Source organism: Siphateles boraxobius, unplaced genomic scaffold (assembly GCF_051911475.1).
Source record: "Siphateles boraxobius isolate OS27281-9 unplaced genomic scaffold, OSU_SipBor_1 25, whole genome shotgun sequence".
Taxonomy (NCBI): domain Eukaryota; kingdom Metazoa; phylum Chordata; class Actinopteri; order Cypriniformes; family Leuciscidae; genus Siphateles; species Siphateles boraxobius.
In genome coordinates this window covers 12,802,384-12,824,674 of record NW_027508866.1, presented here as the reverse complement: position 1 = coordinate 12,824,674, position 22,291 = coordinate 12,802,384, and the positions used below count along the sequence as shown (strand labels likewise).

Genomic DNA, 22,291 nt, shown 5'->3' with positions numbered 1-22,291 from the left:
TCCTCTCCATCTCCTCTCCATCTCCATCTCCTCTGCATCTCCATCTCCTCTGCATCTCCTCTGCATCTCCATCTCCTCTGCATCTCCATCTCCTCTGCATCTCCATCTCCATCTCCTCTGCATCTCCATCTCCATCTCCTCTGCATTTCCATCTCCTCTGCATCTCCATCTCCTCTGCATCTCCATCTCCTCTGCATCTCCATCTCCATCTCCTCTGCATCTCCATCTCCATCTCCTCTGCATCTCCATCTCCATCTCCTCTGCATCTCCATCTCCATCTCCTCTGCATCTCCATCTCCTCTCCATCTCCATCTCCTCTGCATCTCCATCTCCATCTCCTCTGCATCTCCATCTCCATCTCCTCTGCATCTCCATCTCCATCTCCTCTGCATCTCCATCTCCCCTGCATCTCCATCTCCTCTCCATCTCCATCTCCTCTGCATCTCCATCTCCTCTGCATCTCCATCTCCTCTCCATCTCCATCTCCTCTCCATCTCCATCTCCTCTGCATCTCCTCTGCATCTCCATCTTTGCGAGCCTCTTCCTTCTTTCTGTTGGCTGAGTAGAAGTCAAATGAGAATGAACATTTAATTGTGTTAATTAGACCTATGTCAAAAATGCTGCTGCACTGCAAGACACTGGATGCTATTTAGTTATTTAACATGTCAAATGTTTGTAAAGTCAGGTAGCCTACATCCATGATATTCTCAAGCCATACCTGACTGAATTATGTTTTTATATTTCATTTTTTCAGCTGCTATTTTCTTTTAATGCCTGAAGGATTGCACCTACATGAAAATTAAAATTAGGTTGAATAACATACTGTTCTTCCAGTTTCACCTCTGATATTATAACAGTTGGGTAAGTTACTCTAAAATAGTTATTAATTACTAACTACAAATGACATCTTCAACAGTGTAATTAGATTAATGTAATAATTACTATCTCTAGAAAGTATTGGTCTACTTATTACTAATTACTTTATAAATCCCATATCAACCTCAACCACTTGAACAATACAAAAAGAGACAATAAACTGCACTTTTAATGCTTTCAAATTAACAATATACAATTGCATGAATTATTCTTGAATTGACCAAAGTGTGTAGAGAGAGAAGGTTACAGTAAAAATATACCTTTAAAAAATGTTATGTTAAATCCATTGTTGTTTTATACAGAATTGTTCTATAGTCTATGCAGTATTTAATGCAATGACATCATATTTAACTTTATATTACAGAAGAATTAAGAGTAATCCCTTTATTTAAATTACAGTATTTAGATTACTTGGTAATTACACCCAACACTGTATAACAGTAGCCTAATTAAAATGTAAACTTACGCATTGACTCGAGCAACTATTTTCTCCCAAACCAACTCTCTCGATCGCCGCTGCTGTCCTGTTGCTTAAAAAGAAAATGTTTGCGTACTGCTGATGAGAAATTTGCAGACCTCTTTTTGTCTGGTGCTGTTACCATGGTGACTCATAATATCTGTGCTCCATTGATAGTGGCTTTTTATAGTTGTGGTGCACGCGCTTAACTCCGAGTCAGTCAACTTAGAGTTGATTGAACTTACTCATTTCAGCTGTTCTGAAACCGAAAACTCAGAGTTTCCCCTCTCAGGGTAAGTCAACTCAGAGTTCAAGTTTTAACTCATAGTTAGTTGAACCTCCTTATTGAAACAGGCCCCTGTTCTACAACAAAAAAGTTATTTTGTATCATATTAATAATTTAACTAATTGAATAAATAAATAAACAAACCATCGTAGATTTTGAAAAAAAAAGCTATTTAAATCAGGGTTATTATAGTTAACCAAAACTGAAAACATCACTTAAAATAAATTTTAATGAAACTTACATTTGTCCAGTACACTTTTTCCAAAGCAAACGTATTTATTTTTCATTTAGTTTAACTCTAAATGAGTTAGAGAACTAAAATAACTAAAACTTAAATAAAATTAATAAAAAACTGTTCATTCATGTTTTTTAAATAAAGACAGAAACACTAAAAAGTTACTAAACCTTAAACAAAATTTTTAATGAAACCAGTAAAAGTATTTAATGTATAAAATATTTAAGCTGGTTGTGTGGTTGTCTCTAAAAAGCTTCCAATTACAATTTTATGTTTAAATTACATCAAAAATATAAAATATATTTAAATAATTTATAAATGTTTCAAATAAAAAGAATACTAAAATTCTAATTCACTAAAAGAAAGAGTCATCACTATCAGCATGATTTCAGTGGTGTAATGAAAGTAAAATACTCATTACAAAGTTATTTATATATGTGCAAATAAAAACAGGCTATATCATTTTCATAACATTCATGTGATGAAATATGCCATGGACAGACATATCTTTTGGGGGAAAAACGTTTTTTCTTTTTTAATCAGCGTGGACCTGCTTAATAATAATGAGATGAATAAATATACCAAATACAGATTTTATAAACAATTATGGCAAAATAATTATCTTTAGTTTCCACATGATGCATTTTATTAAAAGAGAGTTTACATGTTAGCCGGCAGAGCATCATTATTCAACGTTGTAATAGAGGTATTTCAATATTTATGAAGCCAATTCCACTGAGAATGATCAATAGTCATAAAAGGCTTCTGTAACTTTTGGCTGTTAAGACTGAATATGCAGCATAAACAACATCTTCTAGACGTATCATCTCTGCCATGTCCCTGTTCTGCACATCGCCATCAAGATGGAGTTTGGGGGGCCTGTCCCGCTCCCCCTGCAGATCGCGTTTCAGGGACTGATGTGGATGTTGCACTGCTGGCCTTCAGATTGAGTTTATCCACTGCACTTGAGATGGGACCTACACCTACTTTAGGTACACTAGAAGATGTTGAGATCACTGCTGATGGTGCTACTAGTCCCTCTGACTGCATTTCCCCAAAAGCTGAGCCATTTGTCAATGATGATGTCTCAATATCTGATGGATTATTGGGAGATGAATGTATCTGCGGGCTTTCAAGCATTGGTGTTGTAGTTGAGGGGATCCCCAAAACTGGAGAGGATGTGGCTGGGATCTCCAGGGCTGATGGAGACTCTGTTGATGTGTCTGTGATGGCAGTAGATGGATTTTCTAATGCCGCTGCAGCTTCCGCTTTAGCTACTTCTGCAGCTTTGCTCTCCATCTCCTGCATCCGCTTCTGCACCATCACAGGCATCAGCTGCACATACGTGCCCATTAAACGGTGATTGGTCCTTATTAACTTACCAGCACAACTGTCCACACAACGCTCCTGATAAAAATAAAAACAAAGGAAAAAGAAGCATTATATGAATGTCATAGTGAATTTATGTATAATGACAGAAGTGACTCAATCTGCACTAAGCCCAATAGATTTTTAAGGCCCGTTCACACCAAAAACAATAACTTAAGATAACTATAAGGATAACTATATTAGCATCCACACCAGTGGATGATATCATTCTGTTTACTCTAAGCGCGTGCTTGTCTGTCACTTTAAAGGGATAGTTCACCCAAAAATGAAAAGCGACGAGAAGAGCGTTGTGTTTCTGTGTTGTACGTCACACGCAATCACACACATGACCAGCCTCAGCCAATAGTGAGCCTACATGTGACGTACAACACAGAAGCACTACGCTATCAGACAAGGTGAACTGACTCGAGGCCCACAGAGAAGGAAATGAATAGTTGAAATAAAGTCGTTATTTTTGGGGGGGTTTTGCGCACAAACAGTGTTCTCGTAGTTTGATAAACTTAGGGATTGAGCCACTGTAGTCACTTGGACTATTTTAACGATGTCTTTAATAACTTTTCGGGGAACAAGTTTCAATCCCTTAGAAGTCTATGGAGGAGTGATCAGCTCTCAGATTTAATCAAAAATATCTTAATTTGTGTTCCAAAGATGAATGAAGGTCTTACGGGGTTGGAACAAAATGAGGGTGAGTAATTACTGACAGAATTTTCAATTTTGGGTGAACTAGGCTATCCCTTTAAATGCTGGAGCTCATTATAGCAGGATGGATTCTGATTGGCTGTCAATGTTTTTATTGTTCATCAGCTGGATAAAATCCTTCTGAAAGTGATTCCAATGAGATCGTTTCTCCGTGCAGTTATCATTATAGCTGTGGTGTGAACTCTGCATTTATTTAATATTGAGAACGATTTTTATGGACTATATCTTTTACAGAAAAACATATCCATTTATTGAAAATGTATGCTCCTCGATGTCAAAATATTTCATATTTTAGTGCTGTCCTGATTTGCATTTTTGCTCTATTTCATTTCAAATCTTGCCTGACGATGTTGACGAGTATGTTCTCTGTCTTTTCGTGTAAATGCTAAAGGCAGAAAATGAATGAATGAAAAATATCTCACATCTCTGGGACACATCAATTAAGGTATTTTGCATTAAAACCCTAAGTACACTTATTATAAATCATATTTGCCTCACCTCATCCATTGTCAGATTTCTGTAGTTGAAATTGCTTGTGCATCGCTGGAAGCAGATTTCCGTCATGCGATTGTAAACGAGGAGGAAGTCCCGCAACTAGATCACAAAAACAGAACAATAAAATCACAAACATATTTGAATACAAAAAAATAAACATATACGTATATATTATATATAACGGTACCTACTAACAATATAGAAAACAATTGTCACATTCACACGTATGGACGGGACGGACTTCCATACTTACATTTCGTAGTTGACCATCGTGGTCCATGACAATATTGTTGGACGTATAAATCAAGTGAAACGTCTATATAAGTGCAAATATATTACAACTGAAAATTATTAAAATAAGAAAGGATGTCGAAGAGCGATAGCATGACTTTCAGCAGCGCGCGGCCATGTTTACAATCACGTGACTGCAGGAGCATTACGTTACGTCATGATTAGTTGCGGCGGAAGTAAAAAAAAGCTGCAAGAAATAAATCGCAGCTGAGTTTGTGCTGTTGGATTTTTCTTGTCTTTCATGTCGGTATGTGAAATGAGCAACAGGAATACTTTTTTAATCCTTTCTTTTTTATTTACAAGTAGATAAAGAGTGTAAGAAAAAGCTTTCAATCTATCTGTCATTTTTGTTCTTGTCATTTGACAGTTAATAGCAGAACAAAGTGAGACATTTTCATTGTAATTGTTTGGTAAATGTTATGGCATTTTATGGTAAATGTTTACATCTTCAGACATTCTTCAAAGCTTTCAAAGAAAAAAAGTCAGTCATATAAAAAAAGTCTCAAAAATATGTAACATCTCTAACAGCTATTATAGGTTAACAGCCCTTATGTCTTGTGCGTAGGCCGTATAGGTGCATTGAATTACTTGAGTCATCAATCAACCTTTGCACAAACAGACTTTTATTTGTTGTCTTGAAAATCTAAAAGATAGCAAGAAACGAGCTGATTAAATATTTGTTAACATTCCTCTTAGTATAGAACAACATAACAGACCAAAACTGTAAGCCTTTAAAGGCAAGAAACAAGAAAGCACATTTAAAGTGGTAAACCTATTTAAATGTGTCTCAATTGAACGCAATCTCAGAGTGGATAGCTGGTCTCTTCTGCATGTTTTTGCACAGAGAGAAATTATTATTTGGCTTGTGAACCATGTGCTTTAAATACTATTGACAGCACCACCCACAGTTTCCTGCGTTTAATCTCTTAAGATGCTAAAGGATTGTTTTAACTCTCACAATGTTAACTGTCCTGTTTTAGACTTTGTCTTGATCTACCGAGGGAGTGATCAAAGCCTTCGTGCAAATTTCTGTGCATTGCGAACTCCCTCTCTCCGTTTTCATTTCTTTCCATTTCCATCATTTTTTCTCTCTCCCTCTCCCTCTCTTCTGCCTCCAGGGCTACTTGATGACTGTTGAGGTAGATACTGTGACGTGACACCATGAGGCTGCTGCTCCGGGACGGGAGGGTGACATCATCCTCGTTATCCTGGTCCATGTAATTCTGTTGTGATGCGGGTTGAGGATGCGTCTGGGCCTGGTGAGCTTGAGCCTGTTTTTGATATTTTCTGTTTTTCTTACGCTTCTTATTGACAGTCAGATCCAGAGAGGCGTAGGATACATCCCCCTGCTGGACCTGTGAGATAATAACAAATCTAAGCTGTATTTTCATGATCTAACATTCAATGCAGTGAAAAAAAAAAAAAAAAAACTTGCTGTACCTTGCCTCATTTTGGCATTCAGGTTGAATTGCAACATAACAAAGGTCATCAAAAGAATTTTGCAATAAGTTGCGCAATACTGGTAAAAAGCTTTCTCTAAGTCTCAGATTGTAAACTTGCGCTATGATATCTTGCATCTCTGATTTTAGTGTTGAAATAGTGTAAAACTCAGTTTTAAAGTCAGCGTGAAACGGAAGTTCAAATAATCTTTTCTTCCCAATTGTGATGTATAGCCTAGTGAAAAAAAAAAAGAGGGCAGAACTTGATTTTGTCCTTAGAGTGCAACAGTGCCTGTGCACTTTTTTCAGCAGCGTCAGTTTTTGGAAGCTTTTTTTCCATTCATTTCTCCCATAGGTATTTTAAAAAAAAAGTCTTTGTTAAAGCGTTATAACCCATGAACCAAGCCGATCAGCTACAAGGTGATTCATAAATCATTCAGTTTTTTTTAAATCAGACAAAAATACAAAGGTACAAGACTGTGTACAATCCCATGAAGCATTGCGAACAGTATAATCAAATAAAAAAGTAATGGAATAATATAAAACTACTCATTTAAAAATGTTGATTTTATATATATATATATATATATATAAACAATTTTATATATAGGCCTAAAATTAATTGCAAAATATGCATATATATTCAAATATTTTAGTATTTTGAGAGCATATAGGGAGATTAATTACATCAATTACATCATTTGTGGTGCTTCATGGGAGTGGGCGGAGCTAAAGAGCTTTTTTGCACTTTTGCTCTCTGATTGGTGGAATTTTCTGTGTTAATGTTGTTTTGTTCACTACGAATTCCACTGTTAACAATTATTTTAAAACTAAGTTGAAATAATGCAGGCTAACATCTTTAACAGAAGCAAATCCTATCTATTAACAACCCTGTAGCTCACAGTAGGGTTGTCTTTAAAGGTTAAAAAAGGTTTAAAAATCTGTTTCCCTATGAAGAAAATGTTTTACTTCCGGAACCCGACTGTTGCACTGTATTGGGAATTGATTTGATTGTTGTTGCCCTCGCATGGGTGCACGTCATCAGAGTTATTGATTACAGACTGAGAGGGCACATATAAAATAATGATGTTCATGAATAAAACATTTATAATAAGCACTGCAATTAAAAAATATGAATTGTCAATTTTGATTTCATAGTGAATTTAACTTGCCAAAAATGTCTCAATATCTCGCAGAAGTACCTTTATTGCTGCTCAAACCTGAGCGCTTAGCTAGCGAGCTATTAATGTGGCATAACAATGATGCCTTTGACAAACATACTGCTGAAAAGTGGTCTGAGAACTCTGACCACAGCTGCGTTCATTAAAAGCCTTGCTTCTACACACGTGTTTGTTTTCAGTAAAATGTGTGGGAGGGCGAGCTTAATATAGTTATCATGGGTACATTCTCACGCAGCCCTTGAGAAGGTTTTGAAATTTAAAACATCTAGCTATTGAACTGTTTATGAATAATGTCTCACAGTGCGGTACTGGAAGTTCTGCTTTTTAATTTTGAGCGTCTTTTTTAAGTGTTGTAACATGTAATACGTGACAGATATTACTTTTAAAACTGTATAATTTAATAGTTGCTGCATAAAACAAGACCGAGAACCCACAAATAAATATTACAGTTACAATACTGGTAAGAGTTTAATTCGCGATTTGTTTCTGGTTGGCCATCTAATGACTAACCAATAAACAAAAAACAAGTAAATAGATGGATAAATACTGTAAAGTAAATATAAATAAATACATAAGTAAAAATAAATATATAAAGAGCAGATTTTTGCGCATCTTTCATAAAAACTACGATGAACCGTACAGAAGATCCATGTTTCTACAGTTACTGAGTGAACTCATTGTTTTTTAATTTAATATTTCAGCATACTAATGTACAGTAGTGGCCAAAAGTGATACCTTTATCGGTTTATCCAATATTATTAAAAATTATTTTTATAAATAGTATAAGTAAGGAAAAAAACTTTTTTTTTTTAGCATATTGCATAGTTGTGCTTGGAGTCATTTGTTTTATTTGTGAAAATGCAATGAAACATTGTGCGGACATCGGACAATTGTGCGGACATCATTTTTGGCCAGACTGTCATACAAAGAAATTATGAACATATGCAAAAACAAGAAAGAACCAATGAAATATAATTTTGTTGTAGTCAATATATGCTTTTTGTTTTTCTATGCGTTTACGTTGTGCATGTTTAACAGGTTTAATTTTTTTTAATACAATATAAAACATGAAGCTGTAGTTTTCCTTTTTTCCCAAATAAATGTGTTTGTGTGGTTTAGTGTTTTGCTCTTACCTCATATTTAATATAGATATACATTTAAAAAAAACATTTACTCATATATTGATGGATTATTTGAACTTAGATTCATTAAAACAAATATCTCCTCTGGACATCACTTTTGAACAAATACTGTAGATCAAATGTCAGCAATTTCCATGTGATTTGTTGGAAGACAATACCTTTAATCCCTGCTTTACTGTGCTTGCCTGTGCCATTTGTTCATAGCAAACCTCCGGAGACATTTCGAAAGCTCCTGAACAAGCATTAAATAGCAATGTCATCATGACAGCTTCATTATGAATAGTAAATAGCAGACAGACATTGGATTACTTAAAGTGATTGGTGTATTTGTGAGCTAAACCTACCGCCTCCATCTATACATATATTCCCATAAATAGGATTTTCCTGTCTTTCCATCTCATCATCTTCAAACCTGCAACACATAACCAAAATGTATTTACATAGGGTTGTTACTGTGGAAAAGGATTATTACGAATTAAATCAAAACTTTTTTCTGTCAATCAGAATACATTATTACATAAAATATGAATTTGATTCAAACAATGTGATCATCACCTGTAAGACTGAAGTGAATCTCGACGTAATGGCTCTTCTCCATATTCAAACATGTTTTCATTAGCTGATTAAAAAAAGATACAGTTTGTAACTGTGAACTAACGTTGTTATACATTTCTTCAAATGCATCTTTTTTCATATATGTTCTGTAAATGTCAAACTATGAAGCATACCTGCGGAGTTTTTATTCTTTCTTCTTAATAAATAGAATGCAACATTTATAGACACAGATATCAGCAGTGCAATAGATGTCAGAGAAGTAGCCACATATGGAACTGTGCATGGATCTAAATGTAAAGAGAGAGTTAAATGACAGATCATGATTTGATATAATATTGCATTAAGTTCCCATTACACCTTATATAATATTCATATTACAAACTTTGATTATTTTGCCTGGCGTTTTATTTTATAATTCTTTTTTCTTCTTTTTTTTCTTCTTAAACATTTAAATTTTTTCTGTCATATTTGCATAACATTTTAATAGCCATATATCATCTTAAAGAGTATATAAGCACAAACCCTTAAGAACATTAGAAAAAGTTGGTTAAGTTTCCGGAGATGTCATATCACTGAATGAATTTCATGAATCTAACAAAATAATTATTATCACTCATATCATTAATACACTTCTCTAGTCTGGATCAATTCATAAATTCGTGTTATTAATAGGCTAATTGTTTTGTGCAGATTATTTACTGTATTATTCAAAAGAACTTTTAATATGTCAGGTTTTAATTTCAATTCATCAGTCTTCTAAGTTTCTAAGTTAACCAAAAAACGATGTAGAACCATACAGAAAACACACAAAACTACAATAAAAAATTCTGATTTAGTCTGCCATTATACTATAATCTCTTCTGAGACAACAAAACAGCTTTCATTTAAATACCGTGTGATGTGATGAAATACTGTTAGCAAAGAACATTGACATACAGAAGTGATAAAGCATTTTTCCTCTTACCTGACATCCTGTTTTTTTAGGGTCAAATGTCCGATAAAGCCTCGTTTGATAAAACCTTTCACCTGTACGTGAGCATGTTCAACAAGAAGTGCACCAGAGTTGTGCTATTTTTATCGTCTTTAGACGTTTTCGGTTACAAACAGGAAACGTGACGGCTACCTTATTCGTTGCAAACATTCACTTCTCAAGAGACACACTGAGTCTGAATTGTGTAGTGTCATAAACCACTCACTGTTGTTGAAATGTACATTGAAAACATTTAATCTATATGGTTATCATTGTATTTATTCAAACAAATTATGTGTGAAATGTTTTTTAATGCTTTTCTTTGAATTTACATTTGAAAGTTTCCTTATTGCTTTTTGCATTTTGTAAAATTTGTTAAATCAGTTGAATGAAAATCAGTTTGTACTCTAGTTAAAAAGTTTATTTCGCATACATTTCAAATCTTGCATTGATTTTTTTGTGAGTAAAATGATGCTGTTATTTTAAAAATTAGGGGAAAATTAAGGATTGAAACAGGGATTCAAAACATTGAGTGGGCTGAATCCACACCAATATTTAAATTAGTGGTTGATCAATATCAAGGGATTTTCAATGGCCAATTCTACAATTGAATTAAATTCTTCAATACCCTATCATGAATATCTGGTTACGTCCTTATTAAATGAATAAGGAATCATACAGCAATGTTATTCTAGTTTGTACAAATTAATGAGTAACAAATCTCTGCATTTACATATTATAGTATACAACAAAAATATGATAAAATGTCAAAGACAAACTTATGAACATAAGCGTTCTTATTCTTACAATTTATTGTAATATCCATAATATAAGATAAGATATTAGAGTGCTATTTTTCAAAAGCGGCGCTATATTGAACTTGACACACACTGTACTTTGAGTCAAAGGTAAATGAATTATTTTTTTTTTTGCACATTTCATGTTCACAAATAACTATTATTTTTCTCATACACCATTGGTATGATACTCAACATAATGAAGTGCAATAGTATATTGGATGCATGATTATAAAGTGCAGGATACAGATGATCTGAACACTGAAACAATCAATCCTTTTTTCTGAATTTTCCATTTCCGACCACAATAGCGAGAGCAGGAAACGTCCCTCTGCGTGAACGTGTCGCTTCTGTTGTAGCAAAGAACCACAATGCACAAAACTCTGTACAAAAAGCATCTCTGTACTCTCTCTTTCTTGTTTTCTCTCTGTCTTAGCACAGATACACTCTCTATCAGGCATATGTCTCTGTTCATTTATCCGAAATGCCTTTTATTTCCACCTTATCCCAGAGTAAATGAAGGCTTGTTCTCAGGGGTAAACCGCATTTTAAAATGCCAAACTTTGTGCTGTTATTGCAAGTTATAATAAATGGTGACCAGAGTTGGCATTTGTTTTTGTAGATTTGGCCTGTAAGGTTAAGGATACATACTGTCTCTGTTGGTCACTGTCTGATGTGGTTTTGGCAGTTGGTTTGGCTCAACTATCTGAGGTGTAACTGTGGTTGTATGAGGCCTGAAACAATCAGTTGCTAGCCTTCGCTTTGTTAACATACATGCAGCCACAACATGAGCCAACATTAACATGTAGGCTTTAGGCCTAATGTATCTGATTCATAATAGCGCTCACTTCTTCTCTTTTTTGTTGTTGTTGTTGTTGTTGCTGTATTTTAATGGTATTAAAAGTCAACATTGCAATAACCACCTGATCCTTTAAACATGATAGATGATTTTCTGATGATTAAACTCTAAAAGTTTCCTATAGGCACTCATCATATTTCAGATTTCTGGAATTTACCTAGTTTTTGACCCAACCTCCACCCCTCCTCACATGTTGTTTTCTTCAAAAAAATCACACATTTTAGGGATTTTTTTTTTACATTGCTGCTATGTAGGAGTAAAGCTAAGTATGTAAAACTCAAGATATTCAATAATATATTTAATGTTTGTAAAGCACAGTAAAAATTCTATCACAATTTTCACATTTTTTAAAAGATACAAAAAGAACAAATATTTTTTAGAGCAATAGATTATATGTACATCCTATTCAAAAAAGACACAAATAGAGGAAATGTGCAGTAAAAGAAAATCACATTATAACACAACAAATGTGGGTGACTTCATATAAAATAAAACGTTGAAGGGTTATTTTACGCAAAAATGATAATTGAACGAGTTTCATTCATCTTCGAAAAACATATATTTTAACACATTTAATGTTTATGTGTTTGTCAATGTTTATATGTAAATAAAAGCATAAATTAAATCGATTCATCATTTAAAGTTATTCGGAAGACTTGAATTAAACTGCTCAATTAATATGGATTACATTTTAGTAATCCATGGATTACATACATTTTGGTTGATTGGGCTTTGAATGAAGGAAAATAAATCTCTTAGGCATCATTAAAAATAACTTCATTTGTGTTTTGAAGATGAATGGAACTCTTATGGGTTTGGAACGACATGTGAATGAGTAATTGATGACAGATTTTGAGTGAAGGTTTTCAGCAAAAATCTTCCAGTCAGTATATATGTGGCCCACGGTTTGTGAGTACAAAAGTGCATGACACATTCATACAAGAATATCAGTCATGGGGACATCATGGTTTCTCACTGATGTGTATTTGACTGGTGGTGGAGGAGGTTTGAAAGGGGGTGGCATATCCATTCTGAAAAAGAAAAAGTAAAAATGTAGATAAATGGACTGAAAATGTGTAGGATGCAATTATGTAAAAGGACAGTGGATGTGCTGATGATTTTGGCGAGTCTCACTTTTTTTGGTTCAGGTGTCTTTTGTATAGAAGCACAATCAAAATGAGCAACAGCAACACAATCGGAACAGCAATATATGCTGTGCTTTTTGATTCTGAAAGAGAGACGAGAGATATGCAAGGAAGAGACAACCAATAATAGTTTTATGATTAGCTCAAGTCTTGGCCTAAATTCGTATCCTGTTGATACTGTCATGTGCGCGTCTTTTTGAAAACAACACATTGATATCAATCATCACAGACTTTAAATCAAACAGAATCTTATATGGGTTTCCCTGTTACGGCCAAAAAATATCAGATGACTTCATTGTGTGTATTAAATTTGTTTAAAATCAACACAAAACATTAGCGACTAATTTTATTCCTTGATATGAGTCATGAAAGTTTAATTCATAGTTTTAATTTATAATTTAATTCAGAGAATACTCCAGTTATAGCCTAATACATGACAGATGATTTAATATTATGAATTTCCAAGTGAAAATAAAATGTTTTTTTTATTTTTTATTAAAATTTTATCCATTGGGTGATTGCCGGATGCATTACCGTTGTTGTGCCTAATTTTGACTAATCCAAATCCTAACCCACCTATTCCTAAATCTACCTATACTGGGGATTAGGGGGTAATAATACGAATCAGAATTCGGTGTTGTACAGAAATCTTAATCCCTGTGAAATTTTGTCTCCCCTCCTTCTTATTGGTCCATTTGTTGGGGAGGCTGGTACCTGAGCGGTCCCTATCTTTTAAAACCCACCCCCCACACGGCCACACATACCTAATCCTTAATCTCACCCTCATAGGAAGATGCAGGGGGGATAATCTCACGGGGATCAGATTTTGATACCACACCTGTTCATGAAAAGTGGGTGCTCCGTACCAGAATGGACTCAAGCCTGAATGCCAAATTGATGTGGTTGATTGTGCAGGCCTGTTTGAACGGGATGGGGATAAGTTCTTCCTAGAGAGCATGAAGAACCTCAATGTGGTAAAGCTTATTTTTAAATCCTTTGTTATTTTGCCTATTATTGCTAAAACATTTCAATGAACACTAACCGGTTTTAATACTTTTAGAATGTTTCAAAAGTTCTTTTTTAGAAAAAGAGTTTTTAAACTAAATAATTTGAACCAATTTCTTTGCAAAATGATTCACTCTTTCGAAGCGTTCAGAACACCAAAGACTTGCGGCACCTGCTGGTCAAAATAGGGTAAATGCAACTACAAACAGGCTAAAATACCATTAAATATTCTGTAAAATGTGTGTTCTTTTATCAAAGTGTAATGCTTGTTGAGTGTTAGGAAGAGCTTGGCAGAATAGGTAAATGTCCTTTTTGTATTATACACACAAGTACTAAAATTCATTATGTTCATTAAAAATAAATATACATTTATAAAATGTACCCAAGATCAGTTAAAACCATGTTATGTTCATGAGTTTAACAGATCAATGCCATCTAGTGATGTTAAAATGGTTATGAAACCAAGGTACGACAAAGTAACGAAATCACATGACTTGGCGAATTTGATACAAGCTCCGAAGCACTGGTTCGAAATGGTTAAAAGGTTAGTTCACCTAAAAATGAAAATTCTGTCATTAATTACTCACCCTCATGTCTTTCCAAATCCGTAAGACTTTTGTTCATCTTTGGAACACAAATGAAGATATTTTTGATGAAATCTGAGAGATTTCAGTCCCTCCATTGGCAGCTACGCAACGTTGACGCTTCAAAAACTTCATAAAGAGATCGTAAAACTAACTAGGCTTTTATTCACATATAAATATTCCACAACTCACACATCAGTTGTGATAAACGGAAGCTCAAGCAGGTTCGCTTGACGTGTGAGAACCAATGAGGTTAATTCTCGTGTGTTACACAGCAAGTTTGAGCTTCAGAAAGGACCAATGAGGTTTGTTCTTGCACGCCAAGCAAGTTTGGTTGAGCTTTGGTTTATGTTCACTGATCAATGTTTATATGTGAATAAAAGTCTAAATTGAGTCTGTTCATCATATAAAGCGACCAGGTCTCTTCAGAAACTTTGTACTAAACCTCTAAATTCAAATGAATTAGTTTTATGATATCCTTGTGAAAATTTTGAAGCGTCAAAGTGTCAGTTGTGTAGCTGTCAACAGAGAGGCAGAAAGCTCTCAGATTTCATTTAAAAGATCTTAATTTGTGTTCTGAAGATAAATGAAAGTCTTAAGGGTTTGGAACAACATGAACTAGGCGAACTAACCCTCTTATGTTTCAAAACTTCACTAAGGCGCTCCTCACAAGACCGTACGAACTATGTGACATCAGAAAATGAAAGTCGTTTCAGGAACAGAGCAAGTTTTTACATTTTGATAAAAGATTAAAAGAAAAAAAATTCTTTGGAATAACATTCCAGTGAGTGTATGTATTAAAAAGGAAATATGGTCAGTTTTGATTTCATGGTGACTTTCAGAAGAGTAATTTACCTCTGGATGTTGTCACAGTGGTGGTGGTGTTTTTCTTCCTTGTAACAGAAGTAACAATTTTTCTTCCGGTAACTGTTTCTGGACGTGTGCTTGGATTTTCTGTACAAGAGCTGACTGTAGATTTTACAGTGTTTGTATGTAATGTAGATGCATTGCCAACAGGTGGAGCGGAAGATCTGCCGGCGAGAGGAGTGCTTTTGCTGGTGTGTCTGGGTTGTAGGTTTGTTGTGGTAGCATTTGGTTTTGATGTGCTGGTTTGGAAGTGACCAGATTCTGTTGTTGTCTCAATAGCACCAGTGTTCCATGAGCTGATCCCCATGGAGGTAAAGTTCCTCAGATGTTTGGTGATTCTTACTGAGGAAGGTGTTGTCATTCCTTCAACAGCAATCATTATAGGGAAAATGAAACATATGACGGATGTTAATATAATATAATATAATATAATATAATATAATATAATATAATATAATATAATATAATATAATATAATATAGTATAATATAATATAATATAATATAAAACAATATCTGTGATCGACTGGCCATCCTTCAGGGTGTTTCCCTGCCTAAGTTAGAGACACTGAGAAAGGCTCCAGCATTCCTGCCAATCTACATAGGTTAAAGGGATAGTTCACCCAAAAATGAAAATTAGCCCATGATTTACTCACCCTAAAGCCATCATAGGTATATATGACATTCTTCTTACAGACGAATACAATCGGAGTTATATAAAAAAATATCCTGGATCTTCCAAGCTTTATAATGGGAGTGAATGGCCATTTGACTTTGGAAGTCCATTAAAGCGCATCTATTCATGATCAAAGTGCTCGACACGAATTTGTGGGGGTTAATAAAGGTCTTCTGAAGTGAAGAGATGCGTTCCTGTAAGAAAAATATCCATATTTAAAACTTTATTGACTAAAATAACTAGCTTCCGGCAGATGGCGGCCGTTTGCATTGATTTGCACCAAAAGAGTGACACTTGAACTTCACACACAAAGTAATGACGGCAAATGACACCTCGCTGTTCAAACAAACAGCGCTGGGCCACTGCGTTCATCATAACGTTGTGCGTGAAGTTCAAGTGTTACCCCTGGAGCCTTCTGGAAGGTACCATTCACTCCCATTATAGAGCTTGGAAGAGCCAGGATATTTTTTTTATATAACTCTGTGTTTGGCTGAAAGAAAAACAGTAATATACACATGGCTTGTGGGTAAGTAAATTATGGGATAATTTTCTTTTTTGGGTGAACAAACCCTTTAAGTGGTTTTGAAAATGAATTATATTATAATATATTATGATTTCCATTACACAAGAGTAAATGTTAAAACTTCATGCTGATTTGTACTCGGCTCTGTACTTGTACTTGTACTCTGATTTGTACTTTCGCCAAGATAAGCACCAACTAAGACGTACTGTAGCTTTACAGTAACCTATGCTTCTTCATCGATTTACGCTTCTTTCCATATGGTGATGTGAATCTCCTTCTGTCTGGTGTTAATGACTGCAGTGTATTTTGCGGGTCAGCACACAAAATGGCTGCAACCACAGTGAGGTCCCCCAGTGTATCAGCATGACAACCATCTGGATTGAGCTGATTAGGGAACATCTCTAGGGTCTTCAAGTGGGCACCTTCCGTCCTCAGTGTTTTTCGTCGACTAGCCCACGACACCTCAAGAGGGCTTGACGGTGACTCTGGCGTCCCAGAGTCAACCCCCTCCGTCCCCCACTCAACTCAGCCCAGCTTACTGACCTTTACCTCCATCCTGCTGCTGAAGTTGCTCCTTCCTCATAGTTCACATGTGACCTAACCACAATCTCTCCCAATCTCTCCGCAACCCGACCATACGTGCCAACCCGTTTGACTAACCCGTTTTGACCACTTATATAAAATTTGTTTGCACAATGATTTTATTCATTGTCACAATTAGTCTGACATGGCAGAGGAAGTACTTATTACTTGCACGGTGACCCAAATGAATGATAATGATCTTATTTGTTACATTAGATTATTTAGTTTATTTATGTTTTCCTTATGGGGACCATCAGCTGGTTAAAATATAGATGATTTCAGGTTTTAATATCCTTGCGGAGACAATTAATTCCACAATGTAAGCAAAACCTGACCTTCACACACACAGAAACACACCAACAGCCTTTCCCAAGACAACTCCTGGAGAGTTTTGACCGAGGGAAATTGATCAATTTACCTCTGTTCCAAAATGTATAATTAAATCATGGACTTCAGTGGTGGTATTAGGTTTTTCCATTGTTTGTCTGCTTTGGGCAAACTGTGAGTTTATCTTTTCATATTCACAGGTAAAAATGGAAGTGCCATATGATCGCAATTATATAAAAAAAAAGGAAAATAAAGCTTTTTCTTACCTTCGATTTGCTTTGAAAGAACATGGATAGAAAACTCTATGTCTGTCTGGAGCGAATTGTCCTGAAAGACAGCTGTCAGTTTGTATGTCCCTGACTGGTTAGATGTCACGGAAGTCAGAGACAAAGTGTCTGAGAGAGACAGTGTTGTGTCATCCTAAAAATCATCACATGAATTTGTCATTTTAATCAAGCTGAGTTAATACACTACAAAATATTTATTTAAAACAATACTGCCTTACCCTCATCCACTTATATTGTAAGTACTGAGATGCTTTTGCAATACAAGAAATCGTCACATCTTCACCAAAATTGACATTAAAAGGGCTGCTTGTGTTACACTCAATGTCATCAAGAACTGTTTGGAAGAATAGGATTTGATAGGGATTTTGTTTACTTATATAAGCTTTAATTTAACAGAGAATGATAAAGATTAATTCAAAAACTTGTTTTGGATTCTCAACACTCACAATTGACAGTCAGTGCCATAGTGGTATTGAGACCTTGCTGATTTTGGACAGATGAGTCCCATACAGGTAAACAGATGTACAGATCGCTGTTGTTTCTGGTGACGTTTGGTAAAATGAACTCTCCATTCAAGCTATCCATCCCAAATAGCTTGTCCTGATGAGGAGAATGAGATCAACACAACAGCTGTATAGACCGTGGCATTTAGAAATGTAGATTTTTCAATCTGACTAACCTTTGACCGTCTAAGTTCATAACGGAGTGGTGGAGGGCTTGCTGAACAAGTTATTTTCATTTCATCTCCCTCTTTTATGAATCTGTATGGATGTGACATCTTCGCTGATGCTGGAGGCTCTGAAATTTGCACACAGCAGCTGCTTGTTCACTTTTACATTTTTGAGTGTATGAGAATGTAGGTTACCGTGAGCAGTTTACCTGTGACCTGCAGCTTTGTAGTCCTTTTAATCGAGCCATTAGGATAAGAAGTAATTTCGCAAATATAGTTTCCATTGTCTTTCATTGTAACTTCATACAGGGTCAGGACAGAACCCTGTAGTTGTCCAGTTTTTGAACTGGTCATCGTCGTCAGAAGAGGACCGGTTTGAAAGTACATTTCTGGCATTTGCGGATGGAACACCACGATCTTCTTATCATTCTTCTCATTTTCATTCTGTTTAATCCATTCCAGCTGGATAACTTTGATTTCATGTTCCTCTCCCACATAGCATGGCAGGCTGACGTTCTGTCCCTCCACAGCAGTTACGGACACCTCATGATGTATAAGCATTCCATACGTTCCTGATAAACCATTTTCATGAGTGAGAATCAGTTTCTTTCATGAAACTACAGATTGTATCATTGGTCAATGTTCATTTATTCTATGTGTTATTGACAAGTTTTCACCTTTAGGGCATTATAAAAAGTACAGTGTCATCTGTAGTGTAATTTTATTACATTTAATTTTATTATAAAAAATACAGTGTCATCTGCAGTGTAATTTTACATTTAATTTTATTTTTAGATATATTTCTTAATTTTTTTTGTACATTTTTAATCATGATTTAAAAATATTTCAAGATAAAAGTTGATTTTATTCATTTATTGTTTTTACGCATTAAATAAAAGTTAATATATTTCCCTTAAACCTTGTATGCATGTGAGTGTGTCACCATTATGTTCTGTTTGTTTAGTTATCATGGACTTTCTGTTTGTTTTCATTAGTCACATGTGTTCCATAGTTCCATGGACACTAACACTAATCATCAAAGCTGTTCGTTATTTTGTCGTCACCACCATGTATTTAAGTTCCTCCTTATGCACTCTTCAGTGTTCTGGTATTGTTTGTGGTTATGTTTGCATGCGGTCTCGCATGTTCGTTGTCTTTTGGATCTATTTAAATTAACCCTGTGTTAAATCTTCATCTTCCTTGGATTAGAGTGAGCCTATTTTAATCATCATTTAAAAATAGTTACATATTCTAAGATATAATGTGTTTTATTTATTTATACATGCATACATTTTTATCATTACATTTTTTTTGTTGCACCACATGGCATCTTACAACCTGAATTAACCTTGCTTTGTGATTAAATCACATTGTCTGATATTTTTAAGGGTTTATGTGGTCTTCTATGTGATATCATTTCCTATCATGTTTTGTTGTTGTTTTTTCAGGATGTTTCTGCTTGTTGGTTGGACCAATTTTTGAAATATTAATAAGCAGTGAAGCAGTTTTGTTTCAAGCAGTTTTTTTGTTGTAATTTTTTTCCCTAAACAAATAATAATAATATAAGATGCTTGATAAATACTTTTTTTTTTGCTCTCAACAATTAATTATTTTAATTATATGCTTTTGTTTTTATTATGAAATCAGGACAGTTGTATCATTCTGTAATCTTTGAGTTAATTCATTTTAACACAGAAATGAAAATCAGGCTTATCATAGGAGACCTGCATTTAAGTCAAATTTTGAATGCATTTTTTACTAAATTAATGAATGGGACAAAACAATCACTTTCACGTCATTAAACAACTAACCACATGGCCAGATCATTTAAAAAGCTATTAAACGTTTTTCTTTGTAGGTAGAAATACAAGCCCCTCTTACCTTGTATCATGCATAAAATAAGAAGTTGGCAAGTTGCCTCTGTCAGCAGAAACTCCATATCTGTGAGACCAACAGTCTTAACAGAAAGAGTTTAACAACAGCAGCAGCAGAGATACAGGAAATGAGCTACACCACCAGAGAGACAGGAATTGGTTTCCTTTCATAGTCTAACAAGATTTACTTCTGTGATCTAGTTGCTTGGTTTGGCTTAAGCTGTGCAGTATAGTTTTATTTTCATTCAAACAGCTTTCTTAATGGAGAGCTCTCTTATGTCTATGGAGTTTATAGTCCTGATAAGCACAATGCTCTGCTTCAACAGATAATTATGACCTTATTTCGATTATGCGTCGACAGTCAGCACGTCTTCCTCGATTTCCTGTCAGAATGCAATGTGACAAGTTGCGGCCACATTTTCGCACATACAGCAGACACACGGTAAAGATCACATCAAATTTGAAAACCCCTGCTGACATTAGATGTTATTGTTTGTGGAGATTATATCAAACAATCAGGCTGGATGGCAAATGTCCCACTGGCCCCCATAAACATTTAGCTTCTTTCTTTTTGTTATTATTAGAATTTACTGTTAGTTCACATTTTTAAATGAGACGTGTCAGGAATCTACAGTGGAGAGAGTATGAATGCTCAACAAACGCAAGATATTTCAGCCTACTAAAGGTGTTACATATTCAGGATACATTAGTAGGGACAAACCAATATTATAATTCTGGCCAATATTAAAATTCTGTATTATTTTGTCTAAAATAAATTGATGGAAAATAAAACTTTAAAACCTAAAATTGAGTGTAGTAATAAATACTCGGAATGAATCATGTTATGTAATCAGGATACAAAAAAGTAAGGAATGCACTGATATTAAAGTTCTGGCACAAAAGCCGATAATTACTTTCATGTTATTTATTGAAATGATATGCTATTTGCCTAAATCAATGAAAAAATAAAACGCATTAAATACGTTCCCTTGTCACGTACACTGTAAAAAATTCACCCGTATATTTACAGTAAAGAACTGGCAGCTGTGGTTCCAGCCCTTTACCGTAATTTTACAGTTTCAACAATACTGTAATTTCACAGTAAAGTACTGGCAGCTGTGGTTCCAGCCCTTTACCGTAATTTTACAGTTTCAACAATGCTGTAATTTTACAGTAAAGTACTGGCAGCTGTGGTTCCAGCCCTTTACCGTAATTTTACAGTTTCAACAATGCTGTAATTTTACAGTAAAGTACTGGCAGCTGTGGTTCCAGCCCTTTACCGTAATTTTACGGTTTCAACAATGCTGTAATTTCACAGTAAAATACTGGCAGCTGTGGTTCCAGCACTTTACCGTAATTCTACAGTTTTTAATTTTACGGCTGTGCTGTAATTTTTAAAGTACTGGCAGCAATGTTTCCAGCTATAATTTTACAGTATAAAAAAGTTAGAATATAAATACTGTTTTCTATTTACTCTATTGTCTGATATCTATTAGCATCCCTATATGTAGCATAATGTATACAGACATTCCAAACAGACATTTTACTCAATGGAAAAAATAAAGACAAAATAGAGTACATTCTTTGACATTTATTTAAAACAGGTACATGTTTTAACAATACATTAACATTATTTAAGAAAATAAAAAAAATAAAACAATCACAGAAAATACATTTTAAATTCCAATGAGAGGATCCAAAAACAGAAACCTTACGAAGAGGTAAAAAAACCAACAAAAAAAACAGCCAACCTCAGCCACCATGCCAGAGAAGAAGTCTGGGACATAATCAAGTGAACCCAACGTAGGAAGAGGCGAAAAACAGCCAACGCGTCCCACATCATCTTTTGACATCTGGTCTGAGGGGAAATCCAAGTCTGAGAAGAAAGAAAATCAAGAAAATCTTAGTGGTAAAATAAAGCACATGGCAAAAACTAGTGATCACATACTCTGCAAACACTTTTAAAAGATACATAAAATTATCATGTTAATGTACTTAATTAATCTTAGAGAGCAAATGAGGGTGTATGTTTGATACAGCATGGAGGAAAAACAATCTTAACAAAGATTATGGGGTTAAGA

General features: G+C 34.8%; 3 protein-coding genes across 5 annotated transcripts; all 3 read right to left on the bottom strand.

Moving 5' to 3' along the window:
• Nucleotides 1-2,477: 2,477 nt before the first annotated feature.
• Nucleotides 2,478-4,864, bottom strand: timm10b (translocase of inner mitochondrial membrane 10 homolog B (yeast)). Its single transcript, XM_077242715.1, has 3 exons — nucleotides 4,691-4,864; nucleotides 4,441-4,536; nucleotides 2,478-3,261 (listed from the first exon to the last, which is right to left on the bottom strand). The coding sequence occupies exons 1-3, from the start codon at nucleotides 4,715-4,717 to the stop codon at nucleotides 2,713-2,715; spliced, it is 672 nt and encodes a 223-aa protein (XP_077098830.1). The 5' UTR covers nucleotides 4,718-4,864; the 3' UTR covers nucleotides 2,478-2,712.
• Nucleotides 4,865-5,001: 137 nt separating this feature from the next.
• On the bottom strand, nucleotides 5,002-10,104 carry LOC143749970 (uncharacterized). 2 transcript variants are annotated; one of them, XM_077242714.1, is made up of 6 exons: nucleotides 10,010-10,104; nucleotides 9,219-9,332; nucleotides 9,046-9,109; nucleotides 8,835-8,902; nucleotides 8,649-8,722; nucleotides 5,002-6,083 (listed from the first exon to the last, which is right to left on the bottom strand). In XM_077242714.1, exons 1-6 carry the CDS (start codon nucleotides 10,014-10,016, stop codon nucleotides 5,691-5,693), a joined length of 720 nt encoding a protein of 239 aa, XP_077098829.1. In that variant the 5' UTR covers nucleotides 10,017-10,104; the 3' UTR covers nucleotides 5,002-5,690. The 2 variants fall into 2 exon arrangements, with proteins under 2 accessions (XP_077098829.1, XP_077098828.1); XM_077242713.1 differs by lacking the exon at nucleotides 10,010-10,104 and having other exon boundaries at nucleotides 9,219-9,398.
• Nucleotides 10,105-11,956: 1,852 nt separating this feature from the next.
• On the bottom strand, nucleotides 11,957-20,576 carry LOC143749969 (nectin-4). 2 transcript variants are annotated; one of them, XR_013207097.1, is made up of 10 exons: nucleotides 20,218-20,559; nucleotides 18,546-18,908; nucleotides 18,346-18,464; nucleotides 18,113-18,266; nucleotides 17,885-18,000; nucleotides 17,646-17,799; nucleotides 15,261-15,635; nucleotides 13,655-13,763; nucleotides 12,806-12,899; nucleotides 11,957-12,702 (listed from the first exon to the last, which is right to left on the bottom strand). XR_013207097.1 is itself a non-coding variant. In XM_077242712.1 (9 exons), the coding sequence occupies exons 1-9, from the start codon at nucleotides 20,273-20,275 to the stop codon at nucleotides 12,606-12,608; spliced, it is 1,530 nt and encodes a 509-aa protein (XP_077098827.1). In that variant the 5' UTR covers nucleotides 20,276-20,576; the 3' UTR covers nucleotides 11,957-12,605. The 2 variants fall into 2 exon arrangements, 1 of the variants encoding a protein (XP_077098827.1); XM_077242712.1 differs by lacking the exon at nucleotides 13,655-13,763 and having other exon boundaries at nucleotides 20,218-20,576.
• Nucleotides 20,577-22,291: the final 1,715 nt, after the last annotated feature.